Source organism: Strigops habroptila, chromosome 1 (assembly GCF_004027225.2).
Source record: "Strigops habroptila isolate Jane chromosome 1, bStrHab1.2.pri, whole genome shotgun sequence".
Taxonomy (NCBI): Eukaryota; Metazoa; Chordata; class Aves; order Psittaciformes; family Psittacidae; genus Strigops; species Strigops habroptila.
Genome location: NC_044277.2, coordinates 37,199,984 through 37,223,917, shown reverse-complemented (window position 1 = coordinate 37,223,917; position 23,934 = coordinate 37,199,984). Strand labels below are relative to the sequence as shown.

The window sequence follows — 23,934 nt, the reverse complement described above, 5'->3', positions numbered from 1 at the left end:
TTAATCTGAGAAAGTGAAACGGGAAAGAGAAGAAATACAAAATGTTTTACCTTGTTGCCATAAGGTAAACTGGCTCCAGTCTCCTTTTTCTCGTAGATTCTCATCTTCAGGCAGGAAAAGGCTGCTTTTTTTATCCATCACAGCAAGCCCCTCATCCCGAATGAGCTTCCAATTTTTTTCTAAGGACTGTTGAGAGATCCAAGTTACTGCACTGAGAACTTATTGTGTTCAGCTTTAGTACTGTTTTTACTTTTTCCTGCCATTATTAACTTTTTTTTTTTTAATTTAAAAGCACTAAACAAAAAGTATTCATCATCATTATCAAGTTTCTTTATACTCATTTCCCTTCTGACATATTAAAGCAGGAAAACCAACTTTCATGGCATTCCTCAGATTCAATTACATTTAGATCATAAAATTTCAATAATCCCCAGCCTCTTTGCAGTCTAGGCCTCACTTTGACTTGCTTTTTGATTAGCCTAAGGGCTCTTTAACAGTTCATTTTATATTGCAAGCTAACAAGTGTACTGATCTTAAACACTGCACATGTTACCTGGAAGCACTCCTGCAACTACAAAATCACTCTTAACCTGGAACTCCAGGCTTTGGCAGAACATTCCAGTTCAAAGAGGACAAATGTAAACACAGCACTTAAGCTGAAAGTTATGATTTAAACCTTCAAAAAAGTGCAGAGATTCACTTGCACATGCTGATACTATTGAAGAAGATCAAATACGACTTGAAATGCCAGGTAATGATTTATGGACGCAACCATTAAAAATGTGTAAACTGTCTTGTACTTCATACGTACCAAAACCACAAAATACTACAATTAAAATGTCTGTTCTCTGCTGCCTTAGGACCTTATATTTGTAAAAATCAGACAGATTAGAAAACCTTTTATTCTACCAATAATAAGTTATTTTAATGTTATAGCAATATAAATGAAAAACCCACAGTGTAACTTCTATTTCCCAGCTGCTTACTTTGCTTACTAAGCCTTATTTGGGTGAGTAGTTTTCATTTTCTGTTTGTGCTCTTGAACAAAGCATTTATGTAAGACATTTTCAAACAGTTTCACACTGAAAACAGAGTAAGCTGTGTTCCCACACTACCTTTTTATATGATGTGTATAGCTGACTAAAACTCAAAAGTCTGAAGAACACAGATCAGACTAGGTCATATAACTACCCCTTTTTAGCCTTAAAAATCTGCATGGTTATTAGTCTTCCCTATTTAAATTAAACAATTGCATTTTCAGTTTGATTTTTTTTCAATTAAAAGACAAGCTGATCCCACAAAATACATTGTACATTGATATATCATAAAAGGATCAGCAAAGCAAGCCATTGCTAGAACATGCTGTCTATAATACGGCTACTTTCTGTCACTAGAACATTTTTATGTAGGCTAGGACCTACGAAAATTAGGACTGCACTTCTGTTATTACAGTAATTTCTTCTTCCTAGCTAATTCTTTTCTCTCTCATTCAACACTAAAAGGGGAAAACACTTTCCTGGTGCGTTCACCTTATTCTCTCCCACTGATGGGTTTCCATAACACTCATTTAATGGTTAACATTCAGTAGAAATGTTTTTTTAGAATGCATTTCAGAAACTGAGTTTTCCAAAATGCAACTTACAAAAAAACCTGAGCAGACTGGAAATTTCCACCTAATCAGAGATGAATATGGGAACAGTGCTGGTACTAATTCAGTGCTACCATATCTACAAAAGGAAATACCAGATTTAGCTCTGGCTGGAGGCAAGAAATAAAAGAATAACTTGCATTTACACTGGCCTCAATTTAAAGTGATACAGATGAACAAACTGGAAAACTTTAAATGATATTACAAGTGCTTCTCTCTTTCCTCAAACTCCTCCTACTTTCTTGTCTGAAAAAAGGTAAGGGGGCATTCACCCACAGAGACAAGAAGATGCATGAAGAGCGCTGGTGGCCCAAGAAGTTGCAGGCAACAGCTACTTTGCCACCTCTAATCTTTCACTAACACCCCAGGCTGAAAGTTAACCTGAAGAGATGGGTGTTTGTCCTTGCACTTTAAAACTCCTTCCCAAACTTATTGGATACAAAGTGATTTGAATACATGCCATTGATTTTGAACTAACTCCTCGATGGTTTTAGATACAACTTCCCCTGAAATCAACAGCATCTCTGTACTCCTGAAAACCTGGATCCCATCTATAAAACACACTGATAGTGCTTTACTGTAAGAGGCAGCTCCTAGGTTGAAATGAAGTAGGAAGATCAAACACAGCTCAGCCTTGATCCCCCTGATTTTACAGACTCTTAAACATGCCTTAGATGGATAAGAATGCAAAAATACCATTAAAACATAAAGACTAAGTCCAGGACTTGGACTTACAGCTCTTGATCCGAGAGCTGTTACCTACAGCAAAAAATTAAATACGCTTATGCTTCATGATATGTAGGGATTCAAGCCTCAGGTTAGAGCAACAAATTTGTATTATATTTGGTGCAATATCCTGATTCCAAGTGAAGAACTAGGTGGCAACCAGCATTGGGAACATATGTGCTTGTTTCCTAGCAGCTGATTCCCATAAACCTCCATATGGTTTTTTTAAATACAGTTCCTAAAAATAATGGAAGTTTACAGTTGCTTTACATCTGGCAACAGTGTAGATTTTATTGGCAAAGGCATTACTATATTTAAATAGGGATTTCTTAATATCAGTTTATTTTTATGTGTGACTATTCTACTAAAAGAGTCCTTACTCTGTGCTGTCAAACCCTTTCAATGCCTAACTACTGACTGCATGTCCATTTTAATCCATCGGATATAAGATAAAACCATGGTGAAGACTTCAATCTACTTCACTTTGTTACTGAAAAAGAGGAGGAGAGTATTCATGATCAGTTACTGTGTCTCTGCTGGGGAAACGCTGACAACCTCTAACTAAGGAGCAGTATTTTAAACCTTTCAAAATAGATTCATTGCATGCATTGGGTCACTCAAAATGCTTAAGCAGCAGCACTTGTACACATCATCTCTGCTCTTTTCAACACACGGCTCCCCTTGAAGCATACAGCCACACTTTAAATGCACATTTCAATTTAATTTCTCCATTAAATATGAATGTTTAGCTATTATTAGCTAAACCATTAAGCCCTAGCTGTCACTCTACAGAAAACACTATGGATATAGTGTTGCCAGTACTTTCATTCTCTTTCTGGGCTTTTCTTGGTGCACTTGAAACTTTTAATTAATAAAATCTAAGCCATCAGAGAAAACTGACAATACAAGATCTACTTTAATCAATCATCTGTTCACTGTAGTACATTATTGGCAAAGCATCCTTCAGGTCCTTTCCAAAAGTCAAAGGACACAACATGAGGAAAGGACAAAGTTACCTAGGTCATTACCTATGTATTAATTTCAGAGTGGTGAAAAGACTCTAGTATCTAACAGTATTTTACCTCTTTCATTATTTTTCAAAATGAGCACCAGAATAGAAGAATAATGCTGAGCTTCTTCAAAATGTACCAGAGAACGATGCAATGACTCAGTAAGCAAGGAAAGCTAATTGTCCCAAGGGAAAAGGACAGGTTTTCAAAGGTAAAAGTAAGGTTTTCCTTTAGCTCAGCTCAAACAAGAAATTTTCTTGACTCTCTGGATCCAAAGGCCTGAAATACCATAGATCAGAAACATTAGCAGAACATTTCTACATACACCACTTGATACTGAACTAAAGGTTTACATTTTCTGCTCCTTGAGAAACCGGGGAGAAACCCTTCCTATTCTTTCAAGGAAACTACAACAAAATTAAGCCTTAATGGGTCACTGCTAGAGAGAAGCAAAGTACCACGAAGCAAGATTTACCATCATCATACATATCCTGGTAAGTGTTACTGACATATTCCCAGTCTCCCCAGACATCCAGGCAAGTAGGTAATAGTGAGTGAAATAAAGTATGAGATTGTCATCTTTAATCTTACCCATCAGACAGTTAAACATCAAGCCTAAATTAATTGCCTAGGCTTTATTTTTTTTGTAAAGCAGTAGGAAAGTTAACACCAGGAAGGGAGACATTGCCATCCTTAGACAGTTATTTAACATAGTAAAAATTAATCATCCTCTAGAAATTCTTTGATACCTGTAAACTAGATCACTAGCAGACAATATGCCTCGCATTTGTATGACTTACAGTTAAGTGAGCTGAATGCCCCTCAGGAGAAATTTATTAAGCTGAGAATACTGAGAAAAGACAATTTTTTCTTCAGGCTTTTTGTGGAAAACGCACTGTCAAAATTCATCTCTCTATCTCTAGTGCCAAGAAACTACATGACCCTTTACAATAAAATCAAGCCAGGTCTGTGCTATAAGATGCTACTGACCATGGCCATGCTGCTTAATAGAATGAACCAAAGAGAGCTGCCAGAGAGTCTGATTTTAGAGCTGTCTTAGTTAACCACAAACAAATCTTCAGTTAGCACTGTTAAACTACCAAGATATTCAGAATTGTCCATTCACATTTAACAACAAGCAGTGAAACACAGGGAGAAATGGTCAGGGCCTCCAATGCTTCACAGAGCAGCTTTCTACGTCAAATTTTATCATTGGGATTTGGTAGCATTTCTCACACACCCCACACAAATGTAAGAGGAACGTAATGATATGAAGCAGTAAGATATAATGTTGTTTTGTTGTTTGGTTGAGTTTTTTTTTCTTTTTTCTATTAAAACATGTACAGAAGTTGGAATATTTCAGAAATTAATAAAACCAATGTCTTCAATAATTTTTTGCCATTTTCTAGAGAATACTGCTTCAAATTCTGTTTTCAGCATCATATGTTACTAGAGTCAAACCTGCTTTCTTTCAAAACTTCAAGAACTTTCTTGAGTTATGGGGGAAACACAACAATACAAATATTTTTTCCTGATGTATTTAACTTACATTTTAAGTTTATACTTTTAACTGTGAATGTTATCTCGAAGAATGTAAATCTTACCACCCTCAAATTATGACACCTATGTAAGTAAATTAGCAGCCACAATTTAGTCCAGATTCAATGACATATTGCTAGTGAAATAGCTAAAAAGTATATCACAAAATCACTGGAATTAAGAGGTATGACTGGATTTCAGAGAGCCAGTTGTGCTGCGGAGGTCAGGGGTGAATTTCTGTCCTTGTTGGTCTTCTAGAAGCCACACAGGATGCTGATCTAAATCAAGAGCTCCATATATTGCCTGTTCCATCTGAAAAAAAATCCCTTCAAGGTGGAGTCCTGGCCATTTTATAACAGGAAACTGAATTCTTTCATCCTTCAAAGCTGACATCTCCTCATGCCAAGGGTCCAAAGGGACCATTCCATTACCTTCTGCAATTTAGGAATTTGAATGGTTTGCACCTAAGAGACTGTAAAACATCACTTCAGATAGCTCTAAAACATTAATAAGATAATATATATTCTTTCTTTTTTGTTTGGCAAAAGTATGATAAGAAGTTCCCTGTTGCTCCATCTCTTTTATGGCAGGGAGTATCTATTTCTACATGTACCCCAAGAATGAGTTCGATACGTGACCATTTAAGATCTTCCCAAACACCAGCCCCTAAAGCTAATTGCCGTTTTGTGAGACTGAGATGAAACTGGAGAATCACACTTTAATCTAAATTTCCTAGCCTTATTTATGCTGCCATCAAAATCATAGCAAAGAGTAATATTCCTTTTGTAATTTCTTTCTAATAAAATCATCCTTTTATAGTAGTTTTTTATCATGTTATGTAACTGAGTATAAAAAAAACCAAAACAAAACCCACAGAAACAACTTCTCTTGTAAATAAATTATTTGTGTAGAATAATTTTGCTAAACCACATACCAATAATTAAAACATACAGGGAAAAACATGTTCTTCCCCATTTTAATTTTCATTTTTTAAGGAATTACTATAACCATTATTAAAATATTAAAAATGATGCAATTTGGGAAACTAAAACTATTATTATGAATAACAATCAGACTACTTGCTTTGCATTAAATAAAGAACTTTAAAGAACTAAAATTCTATGTTGTTATCTTTTGTTAAATCCATCTCTGGGAATCTACACTTGTTTCGCTTACCTTATATCTATTAGCTTATAGATATAAGGTAAGCCTACCCTATATCTACAAGCATTTTCTCTGTTTAATACCTTAGGTAATAGTTGTTATTATGAAAAAAAAAATCAAAGTATACAGAAACAAGCTGCCTTACCTTCACCAGTTCCGTATAACCAGTTTCCCTTGCTGTCCACCAAGGCTGAGCCTTCAGTCCCTTGACATTGTAGAGGGAGCGCTGCCAAACTGAGGCAAAGTGACCTCTTTGGTATCCAAGTTCATACCACTTGTATGCCTAAAAGATTGCAATTGTTAACAACCAAATTCATACCAGCCAAGGTCCTAGGCTCAACTAACATTCCCAAAATAGATTCATTGGCCGAGGCTGTCCAATCCATTAGCAAAATAGGATAATCTTCTCACAACCATTCACATCAAATATGGGTCAGTAATCTAGTTGCTCCCCTTGGATTTGGGACATCCAATTGTTTCTCATTTTGGTCAACTTTGTTTTCTCAGTTTCAACTATCTATGCCTTCTGCTTCCAGTAGAGATGCCGTGATGGTGAAAACATCATTGCTGACTTTGTGGATCTAAATTGTTACTTAATTATCTAATACATATCTGCACTTGAGTTTCTTCAAATGTTTGTTGCCACACCAGAACTGATCACATGGTAGAAAACTACTGAAGTAAATACTGCATCTTCCTTTGTCTTACTCTACCTTTCCACAAGTTGCTTTACCCCTGTATAGCAGCAAAACAAGGTTCTGCAAAGAAAGAAAATGAGATGCTTGGAAAGCAAAGATCCAACACGAGTAGCACTGTGATGAACCGTGTACAGAGATGATTGTGTATAGTTGCCTCCTTTCTGTCCAGCACTACTGCTACACCTGAAATATTTTAGACAACATAAAAACCAAAAAGGACAGCTAAGTAGGGAGATATGAAGATAAAAAGTCCAGAGCAGGGGGACTGAAGCAGGCAGCAATCTCTCTCTCAAACAGAAACCATCCAAAATCCTCTTTACTTGGAGTCATGCACAGAGTCCCTCTCTAGCTACAATGCTTGAAATTCACTCTCTACCAAGCCTGCAACCTATCAAATTCACGTCCACCTAAGCATCACTCATCCAAACTTGGACTATGTTATCACACTCCCTTACCCAGCCTAGTATCTATTCTTGCCTCACTCTACATAAAACAGCCTATAATTTCACCCTTGTGCTTCCAGTTAATAACACTCTCCCCACACCTTACCATTAGCCTCTTTCCCTGGCCGTGCGCACCTCCTCGCCAAGTTCTCCTCAAATGAACCAAACCTTCCACTTTTCTTTCCAGCAGGAGGACAGAAAAATCTGAAGATGAACACTGCCCCCAGAAGCATTCTGGTATGGTAGTTTCCCTGCATGACTATTTAAATTGGTTTTTGTTTCTTCAAAGTGTCATGGTTTGAGCCCAGCCGGTAACTCAGAACCACGCAGTCGCTCGCTCACTTCCCCCCTTCCTCCCCCCGCTCCCGGAGGGATGGGGAGGAGAATCGGAAGAATGTAACTCCCACGGGTTGAGATAAGAGCAGTCCCACAACTAAGGTATAATACAAAACCACTGCTGCTACCACCAATGATAATAATGATTAGTGAAATAACAAGGGGAGAGGATACAATTGCTCACCACCCGCCGACCGATACCGAGTCCGACCCGAGCAGTGATCTGGGCCTTCCGGGTAACTCCCCCCGGTTTATATACTGGGCATGACGTGCTGTGGTATGGAATACCCCTTTGGCTAGTTTGGGTCAAGTGTCCTGTCTTTGCTTCCTCCTGGCTTCCCCTCCTCCCTGGCAAAGCATGAGACTGAGAAAGTCCTTGCTTGGAATAAACATTACTTAGCAACAACTAAAAACATCAGTGTTATCAGCGTTGTTCCCAGGCTGAAAGTTAAAAAACACAGCACTGCACCAGCTACTAAGAAGGAGAAAAATGACTGCTATAGCTGAATCCAGGACACAAAGAGAGCCAAATGTGGGCCCACATTTGACATCAAGTCTAAAATAAGAGTCTTACTGAGACAAAAACCACATTACTAACTCTTAAGATAAAGAAAAAACATTTTATATATGGAGTCTAATAGAAAGCAAAATATGTAATCAAATAAACACATCTCTAGAACAACAATTCATATCAGCTTATTATTTATGTTTACCTTGAAGCCAGTAAACTAGAAGGAAAAACAAAATTTTTTTTGGATACAAATTAATCATGGGAACAGTGTGTGACTTACTAAGACATACAAAAAGCTATTGAAAATTCTTCATGTAATGGATTATTTCTAAAAATGTCCAGGTGTCATCTCAGAGACCTTTTATTTCACAGATGTAAGTTAAGAAACTATTCTGGGTGGTTTTGATTTCACATTTTCACTTGACTCTCTATATTGTTACCATAGATCATTTTTGAGAGTCTGAAAACTTTCTTCAAGCTTTTAAAAATTATGGTACTCTGATTTTTATAACTCTCTTGAAGTATGGAGGAAAGGCTGCAATAGAATGTTGCCTTACAGTATTTATCTTAAGTACAGAGAATCAGTACGGATGAACAGAATAACAGCAGACCATATATAAGCTTTCACCTTTTTTCCATTGAGAAGCTCTGTAATGTTGTGTATGGATACAAAAAAGATAATTTATGTATTACCTTTGGGCAATACATAACATATCTCTAAATTTTGATGTTATCTTGGTTAAGTCTCTGAAGTGAACGCATTATGATTTATAATGTCTGTTCCTCAAGACGCAAGTTGTCATAGCAGTGGGATATCAATAGATTGTTCATGCTGACTGACTGTGTTCATTTGCAATGCCTGGAGTTAGTCCACATGGTATGGGGGATGAATTACTAGTTTCAGCCACTGACGAATACTGCTGCTCTTTAAGATCCATCAGCCATAATCACAAAGTATAATACTGTTAATCTTTATCTATTAAAAGAATTGTGCTATGAGGTTGCCTTTGACAGAGTGGAGTAGGGTTAGCTTGCCTCACTCATCCTTTCCAGTCCCGAGCTTCCACGAGAAATCTTTATTTTTGCATGCAGACCTTGGCAGTGGAAGGACTAAATAATGACCACTGTGCTGTTCAGGCAAGCTACAACAGTGCATCTTCTTTCCAGGAAAGAAATTGTTTGAGATGCACTCAGTTTATACATTCTGTGTGAACAGCACTTTGTTCTATGATACTTTCTACAGTTTTAATTTATCTTAAGTCAATTTGGCATTTTATCAAATTACAGTTGGAAAGGGCATACTCAATACTGTTCGCCTAATACTTAGAAGACCATATTCATAAGTCCTAATTTAGCTCTAATAGATTAATATCTACCTCCAACAAACCTTCAGTGATAGCAATTTCACATATTCCTTAAATATTGATCTGTTTCCTTGATTAAATCTTGAAGTTCAGCAAGTCTAGCAAGGTCAGTGAGAAAAATTTAGCTTAACAGTCAACTTTCCATTGACAAATTTGAAAGTCTCCTCTATCCCAAGTTCATTTGTCATTAATTAAAACTTTCTCTACAGCAGATTTGACTCTACAAACATTAACAAAATTATGATGTATGTTAATTACATCTGTAATAGGATGTTTTAGGCTCAACCACTCAACACAGAATATCTCATGGAAGCATACAGGGACTTCCTTTTTGGTTTTCTCTTGAGAGAAGGACAGAGTCAGAGAGAGAGAGCATGTGCAAGGAGACTCTGTGTATAAGCGTAAAATGAGGCCTACTGATTCTCACTTGTAGATGAACTTTAAAACTAAAAACAAACCCCAACTTACTTGGAAGAATATTTCAGAGAAGGCAATCTAACTTACAAAATTCAGATATTATTACATTTCAATGTTATAAATCTACTGTATGTATAAGTTACTGCAAGAAAATTTCCATGATTTATAAAAAAAAAAGAAAGCTAACCTGATGGACTAAGCTCAAGAAAGATCACATACATAGACTTCATTATAGCCAATCTATCTACACAGTTCATACTGGAGAACCTTCTCCTGACTGGGTCAAGATACTCAAGAGGTCAGCATTTTTTACAGTACTTTAGTATCTGAAGGGGGTCTACAAGGATACTGGGGAGGGACTCTTCATTAGGGACTGTAGTGATAGGACAAGGGGTAACGGGATCAAACTTACACAGGGGAAGTTTAGGTTGGATATAAGGGAGAAGTTCTTTACAGTGAGGGTGATGAAGCACTGGAATGGGCTGCCCAGGGAGGTTGTGAATGCTCCATCCCTGGCGGTGTTCAAGGCCAGGTTGGACAGTCTCGGGTGACGCGGTTTAGTGCGAGGTGTCCCTGCCCATGGCAGGAGGGTTGGAACTAGATAAGGTCCTTTCCAACCTTAACTATTCTACGATTCTATGATTCTATTACGAGATAACTAACTAAGAAGCAGTGCATTTCACAGCTATTTTCCACTATGCTTTTTTATGCTTATCCTCTTCACATTTCCCATTGAGGAACCTGAAGGGGGGGTTTCTGTTGTTATTTTTAAATTCAAACCCATAGTAAAGTTCATTACTAATAACATTCTTTAACAAAACCCTTTGATCCCCTACCATAACAGTAGGGCTAATTCACACATTTAAATTTGGCTTCTAAATTAAATATAATTTTAAATTAACAAATTAGAAACTCATATGGCTTCCAGTGGCATATGTTTGTTTTCACTGGGCACACAACAGACTTGTTCACAAATTTCTGCTTTTCTGATCTCTTTGCTAATTTAGTTATTGAACAAATACCATAACTCAGCCCACACATTCAGTCCTCTCATGGTCTTTTATCCCATACTCGCTGGTGCTCAAGGTCACTTTGAGAATGAAGGAAGGTTTACAAAATACTCTTATACCAGAGCTATGAGAGAACTTCTATACAGTGATATACATATAACTGTATTTTTTGAATTCAGGTTAAAATCTTTGTTCTAAGTGGAAGGAGCATAAATTAGTCTCTAAAAACACTGTCACTGAATTTTCAAAACATTTTTGTTCCCTCAGTTCAAGCTTCCCCAGGCAAGCTTCAAAAGTTTGGATCAGTTCTAAAGCAAGTGATGCTAAGAGGTCTTACTGTCACATCAAGGGCAGATTTTTTGCTGTTGCTCATCTTGACCTCTATACACCTATAGCAGATAGTTGTTGCAATGGGACCTGCTATACACCTATAGCAGACAGTTGTGGCTGTTGCTCATGTTTTCAACATTGAGCCCATTTCTGAAGGTTTTTCTGGATTCTACAATCTCTCAGCAGTTTAGACTTTAAAACAAGAACATGTTAAATACGTACGCCTTTGTCTCCCATTCTCTGCAAGGCATCACCCAGGTGAAAATAAAAGCGTCCATCATCTGTGCCAGGGTCACCAGACTCTAGTCCTTCCTATTAATAAAACAAAGTGTAAGAGAATCTTCAATATGACTTCTAAAGTAACCTGGAACTTAGGCTGAATGAAGATAATACTTCAGTAAATATCTATTGAGAAATGTTATCAGTTTTCAAAATTCCATGGCCCCTCTGCTCAGTCCCTCCAAGACAGAGGTGTATTCAAAGATGGACACTTGCCCCATAACCTATAAACACATACACAAGTGTTTTAAACATATACACAAGTGTTTTAAACATATACACAAGTGTTTTAAACATATACACAAGTGTTTTAGAAAGCTGAATTAAGGCTTTATTTTGTAGTACTTTCTTCCCAAACACCCAGAAGCATACACAAGCCCTCCCTGGATCTTTCAAGAACCTTAATCTTGCAGCATACTGCCAACCTCAGCACAATCTGAGGCTCACAGCTGTGTACTTTGGGTTAACCACTAATAAAACAAATATTTGATATTTAAGAATTGATGAGTCTCAATGTACAAGCTTGCTCCAGTTCATAGACAGTGATACAGCAATGTAACTCCAACAAGTAGCTTACACTGTGATTTGCAATTAGCATGCTCCTAGCTTGACATGTTTTATACATTTCAGTTATATTTTTTTACTAGTAAAACATTTACTGTGGGTGAGAAAAGAAAAATACCTTTAGATAGGGTATGCTCTCTGCTATCTTGTTTTCTGCCTTCAGGATGAAGCCATAATGTACTTTGGCAAAGCCATCATTTGGAGCCAGGCTTAGAACCTGCGTGAGAGCAAATCAATTAAATACGCATGTATGGATCTATGCAAATTAACAAACCTGTGCACATATTACTACTTAGTAATGCAATGACATTTTCTTCCATCGCTGACCCTCAGATGAATTCTCGGCTTGGCTGTACTTTCTTTTCCCCATTCACTTTTGTGCTTCTCCAGAAAAATCTACTACAAGGCAAACTTTAAAGTTTCAGAAGTAAAATTATTACAACCGGAATCTCTGAATTGCTTTATGTTTTAGTTGTCTGTCCTTCTCCACTCTCTCTCTTGGTGTACAGCATGCTACATTATAGAATTAACACCATTCATTATAGTTGTGTGCTATGCTCTTTGACCAAGACCAAGACCTTGCATGCCAAATTAAGTTTAAAGATTTTGTACCCTGAACAAGATTTAGATACTATCAAGAGTTATAACCTAGCTTAATTTTTCAGGAAAGGAAAACCCATAGGCAAATAACCAGACAAGGATATTTCATGGGGACTGTGCAAGAGAAAGATTTGTGAATACAGGGGCAGCTGTAGGAAAGGATCAGTGTATGGAGGAGTGTTTCAGGGAAAGGAGGTGTGAAGCTGGCTGGCCTGAGCTCCGAAAACATGTACTCCCAACATTACTGAGATAATTTAAGTGCATTTATTCTGCCTCAGCCAAGGGGGAAATTAGAGAATGTCTTGATCTACTTTCCAGCTCCACATTTTTGTGATGTATATATTCAATATCATTAGTAACTCTATGTGATATCAATTACATGGTCAAGTTAATCTGCTGTTACACCTCTCCTCTCCTTAAAATAAGGGTGGATGGTCTTATCAGAATCTGTGAGGATCATCACAAGAGCTTGGCAGTTGGTGGAATGACAGAGGCTGATACCTGCTGAATGTCTAGCACAGCTGCTAAATACAAAACAACAGACAGATGAGCAATTTCTCTTGCCTGAATCCATTTTTGAAGCTAAACTTATGCCATGGATAAACGTCTGCATGCATTATAGCTACTTCCCTCTGCCTTTTCCAGTCACTGTCTAACCTAATCTTTCAATCAAAGTAATTGCAAGCAAAACCGCAACAAGTTCCCTGGGTCAACTCCTCTGCTTTCTCAAACCTTACTACATCCAAGCAAAACCAAAATCAGCACAATGTAGGTATAAAAAGTTGAGTTAAAAATAGCAGCATTTAACTTTTTTTTTTTTTGCAGAAAAGTGGTACTATGAAGGATCTATCAATTTGGGAATCTACCTGAAGTCCATAATACGACACACTATTGGCAAAAAGTGAACCTAGCAAGTCAGAGTAAGGATGAGCTTGACCCCTAGTATAAGCATAGTTTAACACCTTACACGTCTTCTGCCTTTTGACTACAGCATTCTGTGCATAATTATTTTGATCCAAGAATCTGTACCTGCAGGGTGAAATTAAGTGACTGACAGAAATATTTATTAGCCATATAATTTTGTTGCATTTTCTCTAACTATAGGATAAAGCTATGTGATTAATTAAGACAGTATAGAATTTTCTGTATTACGGTTCATTTAAACTATGCCAACTTGCATTAAGGCATGATCTACATTCAGAGCCCCTAAAGAGAAGTGAAGAGATACAATCAGCAGAAATTACACTGGAAGTATTTAATGTAAATTGTATTACTCTGTTGCTGTTGCTGCATGCAATATTAATTATGTTTAGAAATAAGTTTTACTAAACTGCTCATAGCTCATTAAATATTAATCATGAATAGAGAAATTAACCTCTGGGGCTATCAGTGGCTAATTAGCCAGGGCAAAGTACTGTGTTAATGGGGGTATTCTGCTTTTGGTACCTGAGATAGTTCAATCAGAGCTGGCTTATGTGTGTCTGTATAACACTGCACTGGGCCATGCTGAGCATGGCAGGCAGAAAAAGTGCTATTAGCAGAGTAACTGGTCTTATAAAATTCTCTTCCACTATATTTTATCATTATCTGTAGACCCTTGAAAACAAAAATAGCTCTAAATTTCATGAGGGCTACTTTAAATATTATGTTTTCTTTGAAAATAAAAATAGCTCTGAATTCTGCGAGGACTACTTTTAATATTATGTTTTCCTGCCCCTAAGCGTAATGTTCAAAAGAAAATGCTTTAATATTTGAGGCAAATCTGAAATTGTCTCCAGCTGGACACCATTTTCCATCTGTGGTTCAGCATAAATTCTGGCAAATGCATACTAGAAAAGTGTATTTTGTGTTAGGCTATACCACATTATAGCTCTAAGTACGAAACTCTCTTGATCTGAGGTGCAGTGTTTACACACATCACTTCTGTAGCTAAAAGAAGAAACACATCATATTTCAGAGTTTTGAAATAAAAATGTGATTACGGCACTTCAACAGCTGCTAAGACATAACAGATTTGGAATGGAAAATAACAATTGAATGGAAAATAAGTAAACTGGCTATAAGGGTAAAGCAGAAAGTTTTCATTCACTAGGATTCCTTGCGCATCTATTCCAATTCCTTGGAGACGATGCAAGCTGGAGTTAGTCTGGTCTGAAATTGCGTATTCTGTAATCCCAATGTAGGGGACAGTGCTTGTGAAGGGTCCAGCTGGTTGTGTGTGCTCAGCCCATGCTTACATTGAATTAAGATCGAAATGTTACAGCAGGAAGGAAAGGAGGAAATGGGTACCTTTTGCCCAAGAATCTAGCAGTTTTCTAAGAAATGGGAAATTTGGAGTCCAGATTCTCCTGCACAGAAGAGTGTTAAACTATTTGGGAACTTGCCTGAGGAGCAGAAACAAGTACCACATGCACAAGAAGTTAGACAACCATGAGGAATGGAAGCAGAGGGGAATCAACAAAAAGCTAAGCCTTTAGTCAAACAAGGGATGTGTTCTCTTGGCGACGAGCCCCGAGTTCTGCTCTCTCTTTCTAGATGTCCATGCCTTCTGCATTAAAGAATACTTGAATAAAATGTATGAACATCCTTACAGTAGGAACCAGAACCCAGGATTAGTCAATATTGGAGGCATCTAATGTGCAACACAGAATTCATGCTTTTGTCTGTGCTCTCTTATGTTTTTCTATCAAATATCTAACTTCTCCTACACTAGTGAGAATTCAATTACACTACAGAAATTTCCCAGGTTTTTAAAAAAATCATGGCAAGAGGAAGAAGTCTCCTGGAGGGCCCCAGAACCACCCTTCACAGCTTGTTCTTCTCTTTATTGACTATACAGAGAACCTGAGCAACTATGGTAGGAGCTCCAAACAACATACCAATCACTTTCGAAACATGTATTGCAACAGCTGAGCAAAGCTGTCAAGAGAAGACTATACAGGCCCCATGCAATCTGCCCAAAACCATGTAAGAAGCCTTCAGCATAGCCAAGAATAAAAGCAGATACACATGAGCTTCTCTGTTTCTTTGGCTATGTCTCCTTTCTTAAAATTCTTCATGTAAATTTATCCTGAACTACAAGAAAGAAAGAATAATAATAATAAAAAATACATTACTCTGTTGGAATTCAGCCTCAGGAATAGCCAGAATAATTTTTAAATACAATAAATCCAACTCCTTTTAAAAGGTATTCATTTGCTGCTTTTTTACAAGGACAGAACATCACCATGATCTATACAATTTCAGTGGTTAGTGAACTGCAAAACAGAGTAATTACGTTGGATAAAACCCATGGAAGCATGGAAAACAACATATTAAAAGCAGACCAGTTCTTATTTTGCATATCTGTTCTTAATCAGAGCAGTTCTTCTGAAGTATATCAAACTTGATATCAAAGTAATTATGTAGCAAGCTCATTACATTCTTCCATTTATAAAAAGTCCTGTGACTATCTATACCGAGAAATTCTAATAGCTATATTATTTGCAGCAAAATAGTGGAAAATTGCAAAGGAAAATATTGCTCAAAAGGAGTATGTTTTTGTTTTCAAGTTCCTTGCAGCTTAAGAAGCAGGTTCAGTTAACATATTCTATCTTTAAAAGCTGATGCTTCCAATCCTCTGAGAAATTTTGACAGCAGGCCAAAAATTATCAAACAGAAACGTTTTATGGAGGGACCTACAAAGTAGCAAAGCAAACATTATTCTAGCAACATCTGAGCTTGAGGAGAAAAAAAAAAGGTATTATCAGGGTTTGGCTCCTGCTTCCAACCATGCGGCTGAACATCCTCTTCCTCTTTGAGAAACCACCTGAGATGAGAATCCCCTCAGAGTTGATGTAGGGGATGGGAAACCGGGCCATTATTCTCAGGAGGGAGGTGGTACTAATCATGCTGACTTGTCTTTGGTCTACATAACCAGTCAATTACAGTACCATGCCTGTACTAACGAGTGCTGCAGCAAGTGCGCCAACATCAACAGGGTAATCTCTGATCAGGTGCGGACAGCTTGTGCTCTACCAGTGACATCAAGCTCCACATCTGTCAGAAAGCTTCCAGCTGTTAATAGGGTTTCCAGATCACAGGAGCAAGGTGGTCCTTCCTGGCAGTGAAGTTTCCCCAGCCCAATAACCATACTGTAAGATAGGATATAAATCCAATGGACTGTCCACACAAGTGTCATGAAAGAAAAACAGAATTTAAGCTCCCTACAAAAATCACAAAAAACCAAAGTTTAAATGCTGTGTCAGTACTGAAATACTTCATCACATGATTAGAGGGAATGTTCCCATAAAGAAAAACACTTCTGCTTTCCACATCTTACAGATAAGACTTTTTTTTAATACTATGCATTACATTTGTGTTGTCAATATATTCCAAACCTTGCTATCACAAGGTATAAGAAATTAAATATTATTAAGCATATGAAAAACATATGCATTTTTCTATAAGGAAAAACAGGTAGCGTGACAGTATCAAGAAATCTGAATTAAAATTAGAAGATAATTTCAAATGGCACTACAAAAAAAACCAAACCAAAAAACCCAAACCATATATCTATATTAACCCTTCAAAACCTGACATGTGAAATGTCTAACAACTGAAAAAGTTACAAGCAAGCAGTCTTTAGAATGAACATATGAATGCAAATAATTTTCCTTGGCTGGAATAGAAACTCACCTCTTCATATACTTTCTTGGCATTGCTGTTATCTCCTATCAAGAGGTAACCAACACCAAGGTCATTCTTGAACGAAGTATCACTGGGAAATAGCTGAACTAATTTCTGTAGAGTAACCAGGGAACCCCTCATGCGACCTAATTTGATTGAACAAGACTCAATTACAATTACAGATACGAGTGACAGTAGTAAGATGCTTACACAACATCTAAGAAAACATAAATCAGAGCCAGGTGTTGCACTTTCACTAACAGTCAAGCAGCAGAACTTGAAAAAACCCTTGTGCAGACAGGAGCAGATTCAGCTGCTTGGTTGTCACTGGGGGTGTAGCCATACAAGAAATATTTCAGGAAATCACTGTGAATGCATATCATGAAGTGCTATGGTAACCTCTAGTGGAGAACTGTTCACAGTGTAGCAGTAACAACATTACTGAAGCTTTGGTTGCTCTCTCGTACACAGATGTCAGGGTGCTCCACAGAATTAGGTAAATATATGAAAATGTAATCTTAATTGATTAAGTAATTAAATGCATTTCTAGTGTTAAGCAATAGTTCTATTATATTTCCATTATGAAATTAACCATGCTTTACATGCTTAAAATCAAGTATGTTCCTCAAATTCCTAGATGAGGTCTATTTTAGGAACAGCAAGATCAAAACAAGTTGATATGAAAATCCAACCCATGGGAACAGAACACTTTTCTGCAAAGTTGACTGTGCCTCAGTCTAATCAACATTTCTCGTACGTGCCAGAATTGAGATGTAAACTTTCAGATGTTATCCCCCGAGTTCAATTTCATTCCTCTCCCTGTTAAATGAAAGTTTACTCTGGGTATGTTTACTCTGTGTAAGCCATTAATTTCCTCATGAGTTGCCTCAGCTTCAGTAGAAAGAAGAGATTATTTTCTTCTTTCTCCATCAATAAAAATTTTTTGACCACTGCTCATCATGGCTTCTCATAGCACCCAGTGCACTGCTGTCCACAGGCACTATCACCAATTATAGCAATTATAGACACTAGTTCCCCAGAAAAAAATTAAATAATTTTAAAATATTTTCCATAAGCATTTAAGAGATTAGGATCACAAATCCTATGACAATTTCAATGTAACTGGCACTGACAAATCCTCGGTTATCTTTTGAAAGTCTTGCTCACACAACTTCCATAACTTTCATGCCACTCTTGAATCTTACCAAGAAACTGCTGCCTGTCTGCTTCTCTTTTTAAACTCAGTTTTATCAGATCTGAAGGGACATTTGGCAGACTAACCACCTCATCGTAGGTGTTGATAGCTTTTTGCAGCATCTCATTACTTCTCATTTTCTCAGCTAAGTCATCTTCAGACTGGAAAGAATCACAAAATCATTATTAGAACACATAATCCATTAGGCTTAAAAATAACTTTGTTTTCTTAAAAGGCAAACTATATGATTGTTAGACTATGGAAATAATTTTAGAATTACGTTTAATCTGTATAATTTTGGCATAACAATGAAGAACTTATTTGTTTGTGCTTTATGGTAAGGTAGATTAGTATTACTGTTGATTCTTGTTTCCTACAGACTGTTTGAAAACATGAAAAAATTTGCACCTAAAACATACATTAACATGGAATTTTGGTTAATATTTGTAGAGTTCCTAATTTCTGCTTTTGAAATAGATGAAGCAATCTGTTTTAACAATATGGAAGAAATGTAAATTGGTGACTATGGATTATTCGTATGCTAAGCCTCACACTGGCAGCAAGACAGATAAAACCACACCAACAAACATTTCTTTCATATATTCTGACACTAATTTATTTATACTGTTTCTCAGAAAACTAATTAGAAATTGGCTTTACTCTTGCATATGTTGATAGAATACCTACCCTACAACTCTTTCGGAACTTAAATTTGTTCAAGTTCAGGAGCACACCAGAGGATATATGAGATCTCTACTGTGAAATTACAGCTTTGGTGAAGCTAATGGAAGCTACAACTGATTTCACCTGTTGTATGGCATTTTCATAATTTGTTTCTGCAGCTGAAAAAAAATAACACTATCTCATACGCTAAATTTTTAAAGCATTAGTTTGAATTGCTTATACAAATGCATGCATTTTCATATGTTCAATGCATTTTTCCCAAAGACTTTAATGTTTTTGGTTTACATTCATTCCTATGTCAATTAGCAGAGCAAGGTATAGATGCACCCCAAGCACTGCAGGTACAGAAGCTCTAATTGATCTGTCTAAATTCACTCTTGTATCAGTCATACACTTTAATGATAATATAGCTTCGACTATGTTAGCTGTATATCCTGTAATAATATCTGGAATCTTTTGGCACTTCTGTCCTTTACTTGTTAACCTTGAGTTACTTTGAAACTATCCTTGAGTATGGGAAAAAACAAACAGCATGGTTACTCAGCCAAACAGTTGGTCAGGTGGCGTTCTTTATCCTTTTAACACTCACTCTACAAAAACTCCAAATCCCCTTCTCTATTCCCACTAAGCAAAAAGTGTCATTTAGCTCAGAGATGACATGTTGATTTACCAGCTGCAGCAAACAGTATGTAACAGCTAAGTTCTGCCTGTTGTTCCTGCACTGGGACATTAGCTGGGATTTATCTCTTACCATTCATCTGACAGTTTTCATGAGATCTACAGGATGTATCTTATTTTTGTGTTATTTACAATACTTTCCACTAGACTAAAGTTAGACAAAAGCTCCCAAAGTAATTGGAGAAGGATAGAGGACTGAAACAGATACAATATGACAGATCACATGATTCTGTTTTTCCCTAGGAACAGCCATAACATTAAAAATGAAATCTGACTGGGGTTTAAGAACTCCATTGTTAAAAAAGGTTTATTTTCTCTTTTTTAATATTATGGCTTTTTTTTTTTAGTACCTGTGCTTTCCCATATCTTGCTCGAGGACTCTGTGGGTATTGATTCACTAGTGCCTCAAAGGCCCTTAGAGCTTCTTCAACTTTTCCCTGGAAAGTAGAGATATTTATCAGCAATTTTATCTAATAAAAATGCTGAAGGATGCACATAGTTTCCCCAATTAAATAAAAAATAAAAACAAAACAAAAAAATGGACGCAATCAACAGTTTTCACTCATATTTTTGTTGGGATTGGTGCTTATTTAAGCGAAATTTGTTATTATTATTTATAAAACAATATTATATATTTTCCATGGTTAAAATGAACGGTTTTGGTTTTATTTTATTCGCTTTCACTTTGCTGGCTGGAAAGAGTGCTGAGATGACAACAACCTGTCTATATAAAAGTGTAAAGGTTTTATTGCTAAGAACAAAATCCAAACTGAATGTAACAGAGAATAAAACAGAAGTTCTAGACATATGTGGAAATTTCCTCTCTGCATACATCACATGAACAGTATTGTAACTGTCGTTTTTCTAGAGGAAATACTGTAGACTCATCCATAGTGTATGGCTATTTCCTCCACATGTTTTGCATAAGAGTGTTCCTCAGGACACTTCACATGTGCTCTGTGTCTCTTCCCTGCCTCATACAAAGTCCGAATGTAACTATGGTATATTTTCATGACTGATGCTGACTAACAAGTAAGGATGGAAGTTGAGAAGAACCAGCTGTGCTGTTAAATGGGAGCTAAGCACTGCTTGGCAAAATTTAGCATCAGATCTTGCTGCCATTTCCAACATTTACAGCTTTATAAATATGAGTAGACTATTATACACAACTGTCTTGCTATCTTCAAATACTCCATATGTCTGATTTGCTAATAAATTTATCCTGCTTCCTACAAGTCAAGCATGATTGCCTGCAACTCACCAAGAGACACAGGCAGGAAAAGAGAGTCAGCCAAGTGACCCTACAGGCTCATCAAAAGTTTCTGTTGTGCCTTTCTCTGATCAACCAATTGTTTAAGTCCAAGAAGCATGAAAATGCTTTTTATTTTTGTATTCTATCACATAAACAAGGCTCCTAGGGAAGAGCGGCAGCAGTGGCAGGCTGAGGTTAGTGCTCTCTACTTAGCAGCCCTTCAGCCTCGTCACAGACTCCAGGGCTGCATAGACAGCAAAGCTAAAAATGCATAGTCAGTCTTCTGAAAATCAAGGATATTCCTACACCTGCAGTAACTAGAATAGTTTTCATTGTACTGTATTGAAAATGAGTTTGAGCCACCTCAACTCCAGGGTACAGACCTACATGTGCTAGGACTGTCTGTGAAGCATATCAGTTTTTACAAGATTTACATGAAAAAGACTTAAGATATCTCATTTTTAGCAGTCATATAGCCTTGCTTCACTATTTAATCTCACATCTGGAAAAGGGACATCTCTGCAAAGGTCTTGTTTTCTGAAACACTCAACTTCCAATTTTATTCTTTTATTTATCAGAGGAGATGACTGAAGAGTTTTTATTTATTTTGGGGGGTTTTTTGTTTGCTTGCTTTTCATAGTCAAGTTTTTAAATTCAGAACTACCAAAACCGATGGATGTTAATGTCTTGCTGTCACTGCTGAGAGGCAGGAAGATCTGCTTCATGCTCTAAGGAGCTGAGACACTCACAGGGCGCACATAGAATCCCAACAGAAACAGTGCCTACTACAAAGATATGCACCCAATGCATATGAAGCATATCAACAGAGAGATTAACATGCTTATATTACTTAAGTTCTCTGGTAATAGTTGACTACTCAAATGGACAACAGTGATAGGACAGAATTAACCCTGTTCCATGTGACTAATCTAAGCATTTTTTGATGAAAATGGTATATTGGTATATTTTGGTATATTGGAATTCAACAGTTAAGCTAAATATTTTCAAGGTTAAAGGTGAGCAAACACACATGAACAAACATACGTTTTTGACTTCAAAAAATTTAAGCTAAACTATGCAGCAGAAATGAAACTTGAAGGACAAATATGCACTGAATATTTAATTTTAAAAAGATTATTTCACAATAATTTAGAAATTTGATTTAGAAACTAATCTGAAAGTAATTCTCCCTTTTTCTAAGTTAACTTTTATTTATTTTTGCCCGCTGTCTACAGTCTTGAGTGAAACATTCAAAACTTACTTTTTTACGTAGTTTTTCTGCAGCATCTAGTTCAGCCTTAATGGTCTTATCAAACTTGTTTAAAAGCTTTGGCTTCTTCTTCTTTTTAGCTAGAAGAGATTCAAAAACCACACAGTTCATTACTTTTTTCATATTTCACAGCAATTGTTTGGAATAACGCTTAACTAGTGACTAGAACTGTGCTGGTAAAGTGTGTGATTTTCAAATAAAGCAGTTGATATTATTTACTTATTACAGTCACAAATGCCTGTACGAAAAAGCAATCTTCAGTCATTCCAACTGAATAACTTTGCAGTTGAGTTTTTGATAAAGCATTTTTCATCTCATATATTCAAGGATATTTTTTTTCCAATTAGTACAATTGAAATGGAAGAGTAAAGAGAACTGCTGTTTTTCCACATTATAATATTATGAAAAATATCATTACCAGGACATGTTAGTAATTTCTAAAGTTGTGCCTATATATATCTACTTCTTTGCCTAAAGCAATTAAAAGAGTTGGTAGAAATCATAGTTACTTGGGGTAGGAGGGACTCAAAAAGTCACATAGTCCAAATTCCTGCTAAAAACGTGTTCAATGCTGAAATGCCTGACCAAGACCTCTTTAAGTGATCAAGTTTCCACAGCTTAGCATGCTATCACACAGTAGCAGAGCAGTGGCAGTATGTAGCAAACCAGCCTTAAAGTAAATTGTATTTGAAGCAAATTGAAGTAAATTGTGTCAATTTAAACAGCTATTTACTTCATAGCAGTTCACTCTTAAACAATGTTTATTTGGTTGCATTAAGTATATTAGATGTTAAAAAAATGCAAATACACTACTGAAGGATATGACAGTGCATAAGTGCTTTTCTCCACATTAGCTATAGCTAAACTAGGCTTTATTAGAAAAAAACCCAACCTTTTCTGATATCAGTAAGGAAAATACATATCGGCTGATACAAGTAACTACTAATTATGTATATGTGTAATTAGTAGCACATATTGTTGCTTAAATTATGCATTACTGTTTTTTCCCCTGTATGGACAGGAAGTCATTAATAGCATGAAAAGAGGTAAAATTATTATTTTCTTTGTAGAAGTTTAAACAGGGAATGCTGTAACTGGTATGTGTAAAGTTGAACTCACCATACAGCTTCACATCACAAGACTGCTGCAATGCTGTAAGCAAGTATTTTGGATAACAAGGTATTGTAACCAGCTATGTTTTATTCTGCTTCCCCAGTCCTTGGGTGCATACTTCAGGAATGATAAGAACCACCCACATGGTACTGGAAGCTGTGCTCATGATTCATTAAATGATCCTTTCTCTCTGAGACTCTGATGCTACACAGAGCTTGAGGTAGACAAATCATTTCATCTACTTTAAACCTCAGAGAAAAAACAATGCCTTAGTTACTGCTAAACCAATGCTAACCCCATCCAAGCACTAGAGGATCTCATGACCTCATGAGTCTGAGCTGCTTCTGCACGAGATGAAAAAAACCAAAACCCAAAACAAAACCCACCATCAACTTGACTACCTGTGGTTCTTTCTATGTAAGACTTTACTGTCAT

The 23,934-nt window shown here is 36.7% G+C and overlaps 1 protein-coding gene across 1 annotated transcript; it reads right to left on the bottom strand.

Annotated features, from left to right (window-relative positions):
* LOC115601347 (aspartyl/asparaginyl beta-hydroxylase-like) lies at window positions 1-23,934 on the bottom strand. Its single transcript, XM_030471665.1, has 9 exons — window positions 23,886-23,934; window positions 22,378-22,466; window positions 20,215-20,301; window positions 18,513-18,663; window positions 17,317-17,453; window positions 12,158-12,256; window positions 11,419-11,508; window positions 6,233-6,370; window positions 1-186 (listed from the first exon to the last, which is right to left on the bottom strand). The coding sequence occupies exons 1-9, from the start codon at window positions 23,932-23,934 to the stop codon at window positions 1-3; spliced, it is 1,026 nt and encodes a 341-aa protein (XP_030327525.1).

What these genes read in the sequence shown, in the direction of transcription:
- LOC115601347 (XM_030471665.1), bottom strand. Translation starts at nt 23,934, where the DNA reads ATGACAGTAAAGTCTTACATAGAAAGAACCACAGGTAGTCAAGTTGAT. An exon ending in AGAGCATACCCTATCTAAAG is followed by an intron (nt 11,509 to 12,157) that starts GTATTTTTCTTT and finishes TTTTATTAATAG; the next exon opens with GAAGGACTAGAGTCTGGTGA. An exon ending in GTTATACGGAACTGGTGAAG is followed by an intron (nt 187 to 6,232) that starts GTAAGGCAGCTT and finishes ATCTCTCAACAG; the next exon opens with TCCTTAGAAAAAAATTGGAA.